The following is a 6,892-nucleotide window of genomic DNA, read 5'->3' as shown; positions in this document are numbered from 1 at the left end:
AGTGATTAGACATTTTTGTACATTAGGAAGTGATCACCCCGGTAACTTAGTAACCATCTTATTACAACATGATTGCTTTTCTGAGTTAATGCTTTCAGATGGCTTTTCTCTTTTATTCTGCTAATGTCATGATTTGCATTGATAGGTTCTCTAACAGTAAACCAACTTCACATTTCTGAAACGAGCTAACTTGGCTACTATGTATTTTTCAACTTTGGTTAATTTGTTAATATTTTATGTAGAATATTTGCATCAATATATTCATAAGTGAAATTGAGTAATTTTATTTTTTCAGCTGGTTGTTATCAAAGGTGTATTAAGTTCTTAAAATGAGTCTAGGAGTATTGTTGTTGTGCTGTTATTTTTATCCTCACCCAAGGACATACTTAGAGGAAGGGAGAGAGAAACATCGATATGAGAGAAGCACATCGATTAGTTGCCTCTCCCACAAGTCCAGACTGAGGCTGGGGATCGAACCTGCAATCCAGGTATGTGCCCTTGCCTGAGAATCGAACCCATGACCCTTTGGTGCTGGGACCAATGCTCTGACTACTGAGCAACACCGGCCAGGGGTCAATTCCTCCTTTTTGAGCAGCTAGGTCCATACCACAATCACTTCCCTTGATAGCTTCTCATTATATGGGGCCACTATCCACACAAAATTCTTCAAATTAGCCAGTCATCAGAGAACCCAGGAAAACTAACTAACCCCATCCTGCTTGCCATACATAAACTGACTCCTAGAGTGCCAGCTTGCTGTAACCCGGTGCTACCCTGTCCCTGGATACAACCCCGTGTGTGACCCTGCCTAGCAGCCTTCTCATTTTAATCTGTGACAGGTCTGACACCCCGTCTTTGATGCTTTTCCACCACCGCTCTAGAGCTGAGTCCCTGAGCTCCTCCTGCAGGCCTTGGCAGTTATGGCTTCCAATGTCAGGTATGCCGGTCCCTGTGGATTTGATTGGTAGTGTGGGCGGGGGAATGAATGTGTTTTGATGTCGAAAATAAGGCTTGGTAACACCAGGGGGCGCTGTCGTCTCATGTTACTGCTTTCCTCCTGGATGCTGGTGCTGGGCTGTGTACCACCTTGGTTTGGGGGAGGGTTGCCCTGGAGTATTTTGTTGGCCTGCTCCTGTCTAAGTCAGGTTTCAGAAACTCAGGCCAGTGGAAGCTGTTGTCCGTGAAAATCTGTTGTCAGGAGTGCAGGTGTTAGTCCTGACTATGTCTCTGACTGTTTGCCTTGAGCACACCAGCTCCCCTCTCGGTTCTTATTTCCCCATCTACGAAGTAGGCACTACTAACAAATGTGATCCTTTGGGGTGCGTGTATGTGTGTTATTATTTAGTTTTGAAATCCTTAAGGGAAGGAAAACCTATTTAGTGTTTCTCCAGGACAGTAACGTTATTACTTTGCAAACCTGAACGCTGACCCCCACAAACTTAAAAACTTGAACCTGCTTTTAAGCTGAATCTTGACGCAGAACTCGAAGGTGGCCCACTGAGTCCAAGTCCAGATATCTCCTGGATTCCTAGTTCCGGCTAAGGGAGATGTGACGGGGGAATAACGACCCGCCCCTGATCCAGAATATAAAGATCCTTTCTACTGCGGACAGCCAGCTAAAAGGAACGTTAGGAATGGAGCAAAAATATTTTTTTTTATTATGTGTGTCTTTTTAAAAAGTTACTTCATTTTTCTCCATAATCTACCAGAGAATAAACCTTTCTCAGCTTTCGGTTTTGGGAAATGACTAAGAGTCATTTTCTGATTCTTCTGTTAAAAAAAAAAGGGGGGGGCGCCACTTGAAGTCAGCAGAGTGAGAGAGAGCACTCACAGGAAGACACGTGCCCTTCAAAGGCGACTGTCCCAGCGCTGCTTCTGGAGCGAGTCTGGCAGAGCCTCGCAGACCTTCCTCAGAGCCACGTGCAGAAGAGCAAGGTAAGTGGGGTAGACGGGGCCATGCTCAGGGCTCCAGGCCGGGTGCTGGTTTCTAACAGGTGTGAGGACTTTGGAGGCACTGGGAGCTGCCAGCCGCACACCCAGTCCCATCACTCGGGCACCTTGGTCAGTCTCTTGCTCACATGCGGCTCCTGTCTTGGAGGTCACACGCGATCTACCTGGACCCACACCCTCCGAGCCCTCATCTGATGCGTACTCATGTTTCCACACATCTGGCCTAGGTCCACATGCTTAGGATACACAGACAATGTTCATTGGACATATAAACTTCTCTGCTTCTTGCTTTTTTGAAGACTCCCAGGCCAAGAAAGACCACACAAATCGGGGCTACAGAAGAATTTCAAACACATACCAATGGTGTTTGCTCTCGTGTGTTCTCCTGATGATAATTTCCTAATTTCTCGGCCTCTTTTACTGTATCTCTTTAATTTTCACTGGTAAAATGGTGCAGAAGCTATTCATTTAATACGTTTTTTTCTTTTTTTCTGGAGACCCGGAGGTGCACCAGGTCTTCAGCCTCTGTTTGCTGGAGTAAATCAAAGTCTCTCTCTGGAGAAACACAGAATTTAGGTGTTCGGGTGTGTGGTGGTGAAGGTGGGAGGCAGGGCGTAGCTCTGAATTACTGAACAATGGGAAAAGGGTTTTAATAAGAGACATCAAGGTGCCAATAAGAAGGAAGTGAGAGACGCTGGCCAGGTGGCTCCGTTGGTTGGAGAGTGTCTGGTACACCAAAAGATTGCGGATTTGATTCTCGGTCAGGGCACATGCCTAGGTTACGGGTTTGATTCCCCATTTGGGGTGCATATGGGAGGCAACCAATCAATGTTTCCCTCACATCGATGTCTCTCAAATGAATAGAAACATATCCTCGGGTGATTTTTTAAAAAGAAAGAAAGAGGAATATAGCCAATAATATTGTAATAACTATGCATGGGGCCAGGCGGGTACTTGAAATATTGGGAGCCACCCTGTAAAGTATGTGGTCGTCTAACCACTATGCTGTACATCTGACACTAATACATAATAACACTGCATGTAAACTGTAATTGAAAAAGAAAAAAGAAGGAAGCCAGGGGAATTGGCCTTGAGTCAGGAAGCCCTCATCCCTGAATTGCTCTGATTTACACATGAACATGTGTGTAACTTTAAGAAGGTTTTAACCTCTTCATCTCCCAATTTAGAGAGGAAGCAAGGTAGTTGGGGAGATAGAGATTTTATTTCTGGCTTTGATGTGCCTTTTCTAGATCTGTCATACCAAGTCCCATTCTGATAGGATTGATTTTCATATATGGCTTTCATGAAAAGACCAAAAATTCCCCCCAGTTTACACAGCTAAGTACTGTAACCTTCCGAGGGGCCTTGAGAACAGATGTGGTGTGTTGGTGTCAAACTGGCTGGGGGAGGCTAGCCACCCAGGCCTGGGAGGCCAGGCATGTTCCCACTTGGGATGATGCTCTATAGCAGCAGTTCTCAACCTGTGGGTCGCGACCCCTTTGGGGGTCGAACGACCCTTTCACAGGGGTCGCCTAAGACCATCGGAAAACACATATATAATTACCTATTGTTTTTTGTGATTAATCACTGTGCTTTAATTATGTTCAATTTGTACCAATGAAAATACATCCTGCATATCAGATATTTACATGACGATTCATAGCAGTAGCAAAATTACAGTTATGAAGTAGCAATGAAAATAATGTTATGGTTGGGGGTCACCACAACATGAGGAACTGTATTAAAGGGTCGCGGCATTAGGAAGGTTGAGAACCACTGCTCTAGAGCGACCATGAAACTTGGCAGTGGTGCACTGGAGCCCACTTGGCCCAACTCTCACGAGCTGATGGTTAAACAGGAATTTTGTGAGGCAGGCGGTGGCTTGACCTTGGCCATGGTGGGAGTATTTGCATCATGCATGGAAACCAGCAAAATCCATAAATCAGAGCCCTCCCATCTCCAAAACCCCCAGACTTCCTTTACCAGCATATCACTGGGACTTGGAGCCTGAAGAGTAAGCTCTGTTCAAAGCTGTGTGGCCTTCAGAAGTCACTTAACCTCTTTGAATCTATCATGAGTTATCTACGCCATGGCTCAGTATGCTTGATTGGCTTAGAGTGCCGGATTTGTGTTGGGATGGTGGGGTGCTGGGGACAGGAGCATTGGAGTGGGATTAAGTGGTCAATACCAATGAACATGGTTTGAAATCTATAAAGTGCAAAGTATACAGGAGGAGTTAGAATTTTTATACAGCCCTGGCCAGTGTGGCTCAGTTGGTTGGAGCATCGTTCTGTCCACGAAAGGGTTGAGGGTTCGATTCCAGGTTGGGGCACATACCTAGGTTGTGGGTTTGATCCCTGGTCAAGGCTTCTATGGGAGGCAAGTCATTGATGTCTCTCTCTCTTCCTTCCCCTCTCTGCAGATCAATGAATATGTCCTCGGGTGAGGATTAAAAAAATTTATTTTATATATAAAGGCAAGTGACCAACCTGCCTTCCTTTTAGCTTAATGATTACCTGAGCAATTACTGAATTTTTGGAGTTACAATCTAAAGGGGCAACGTGGGTAGATTTTTAAATCTCTTTTTTTCTTCCCTTTTTTATGTGGGAAAGGCCCTCGGTGCAGTGCTGTTGGGAATAGCTGCTGGTCTTTTCCTTCCTGCACGTGATTTCACTAACCCCAGACTATCTTTTAGCAACGTGTCCTCAGCAGAGGGGTAAGAACAGTGGCGGGGCTGGAATCTGGAATCTGTCTGACTCCGAAGGGCAGGATTATTTCATTTGGCTACGCTGCCCTCCAAGGAACTGAGCCCTTCGACTTGGGAAGGTTGGAAAGGATGTAGAACGATTGGGGCAAAATATTAAGCCGGTGTTCTCTGCATTCAGCCATGTTTTGATTTGCTTTTGTTCTTACCAAGCTCTTGTTTGCTCTTCTCCTCATTAGCTTCCTCTGGTTGGCCTCAGGTCTGCCTTGAGGAGCCTATAGATTTGAAAATGAACATCACAGGTACAACAGACCCCACCCTCACGGATGAAAGTATCTACAGCAATTACTATCATGATGACAATTTCCCCGAGCCTTGCACCAAAGAAGGTGTCAAGAAATTTGGGGTTCTCTTCCTGCCTCCTCTCTACACCTTGGTCTTTCTGTTCGGGCTGCTGGGAAACTCCATGGTGGTTCTGGTCCTGTTCAAGTACAAGCGGCTCAGGTCCATGACGGATGTGTACCTGCTCAACCTTGCCATCTCGGACCTGCTCTTCGTGCTCTCCCTTCCTTTCTGGGCCTACTACGCGGCAGACCAGTGGGTTTTTGGACTAGGTCTCTGCAAGATTATTTCCTGGATCTACTTGGTAGGCTTTTACAGTGGCATCTTCTTCATCATGCTCATGAGCATCGATAGGTACCTGGCGATCGTGCATGTGGTGTTTTCCCTGAGAGCCAGGACCGTGACTTACGGGGTCATCATCAGCTTGGCCACGTGGTCAGTGGCTGTCTTCGTCTCCCTGCCAGGCCTTCTGTTCAGCACTTGCTACACAGAGCGCAACCATACCTACTGCAAAACCAAGTACTCGTTCAACTCCACGCAGTGGAAGGTCCTCAGCTCCCTGGAGATCAACGTTCTAGGCCTGGTGATCCCCTTGGGGATCATGCTGTTTTGCTACTCCAGGATCATCAGGACCCTGCAGCACTGCAAAAACGAGAAGAAGAACAAGGCGGTGAAGATGATCTTCGCCGTGGTGGTCCTCTTCCTGGGGTTCTGGACACCGTACAACGTGGTGCTCTTCCTGGAGACGCTGGTGGAGCTGGAGGTGCTCCAGGACTGCACCTTGGAGAGGCACCTGGACTACGCCATCCAGGCCACAGAGACGCTGGCTTTCGTCCACTGCTGCCTGAACCCGGTCATCTACTTCTTCCTGGGGGAGAAATTCCGCAAGTACATCATCCAGCTTCTCAAAACCTGCAGGGGCTCTCTTGTGCTCTGCAAACACTGCGGGCTCCTCCAGAATTACTCCCCCGACGCCCCCAGCTCATCTTTCACGCAGTCCACCATGGATCACGAGCTGCACGACGCGCTGTAAACCATGGAAATGTACCACCACCAACAAAAAAACAGAGTTAATATCCTTCCCAAGTTAAAAGTTTACCTATAATTGTATCCTAGGAAGAGTTCCCCGAGCGAGGGTGAGGGAGAAGATGTACATCCACTGCAGAAAGCAGGGCTTCTCGCCCTGCAGTCAGCTGTCCTCTTGCCACGTACAAGTTCAATGCGGCAAGAGTTCACGCGGCCCGCAGCAGGCTGGCCTGCGCGATCGGTTAACCTGAGGAGATTTCTGAGCTGTGTTTCAAAGAGAAACAATATTGGAAGACATTCATTGCCTTCTAACCTGGACAGATGGGGTTCTCCTGAGGCAAGAGAAGAGAATTGACTGGTGGCGTAAATTGCTACTTTCTGCTGAGGGAAATGGGCTCTTTCATGAATTTCTAGCTTTTGCAGAAAAATATAGAAAACTTTGACAGGCTGTGCCAGTGTTTTTTTCCCTGATAACATATCTGAAGCCAGGTATATGTGGAAATGAATAGCGAAGTAATGAATGGAGATCTTGATTCTTTGAATGTAAAGAATTGATTGTTAGTGGAAGCCGAACTTTTTACGCTGATTCCAAGTAGGAGGAGATGAAGGCATTAGCATGGTCTGATTTCCAAACATGAAATTCAAGGCAATAAAAAATCCAAACATACTTGCGGAAATTCCAGTGTTTTGGTTTAATTGTAACAGATGAACATCCAAATTTTAAAAATAATACACAGTCCCCGGTACTTTTATTTGCGGCCATGTACTTGTTTACAAACAGTGCCTTCGAAACTAAAAACAACAAGGACCACTGAGGTATGACGGTGCTTCCTTTGTTCTTTTGAGGTGCCTGCCATCGAGGGAGGCAAG

At 46.4% G+C, this 6,892-nt stretch overlaps 1 protein-coding gene across 1 annotated transcript; it reads left to right on the top strand.

The window, feature by feature from the left end:
- Positions 1–4,943: 4,943 nt before the first annotated feature.
- On the top strand, positions 4,944–6,660 carry CCR4 (C-C motif chemokine receptor 4). The gene has a single exon (XM_070391082.1). The coding sequence runs from the start codon at positions 4,944–4,946 to the stop codon at positions 6,027–6,029; it is 1,086 nt and encodes a 361-aa protein (XP_070247183.1). The 3' UTR covers positions 6,030–6,660.
- The last annotated feature ends 232 nt before the right edge of the window (positions 6,661–6,892 follow it).

The sequence above is a fragment of the Myotis yumanensis genome, unplaced genomic scaffold (genome assembly GCF_028538775.1).
Source record: "Myotis yumanensis isolate MYYU_CA2020_CCGP unplaced genomic scaffold, mMyoYum1.0.hap1 SCAF_14, whole genome shotgun sequence".
NCBI lineage: Eukaryota > Metazoa > Chordata > Mammalia > Chiroptera > Vespertilionidae > Myotis > Myotis yumanensis.
The sequence above is the reverse complement of the archived record's forward strand: the minus strand, read 5'-3'. Positions and strand labels throughout refer to the sequence as shown.

Bases quoted from the DNA above. Each gene is read 5' to 3' on its own strand.
- CCR4 (XM_070391082.1), top strand. From the start codon at position 4,944: ATGAACATCACAGGTACAACAGACCCCACCCTCACGGATGAAAGTATC.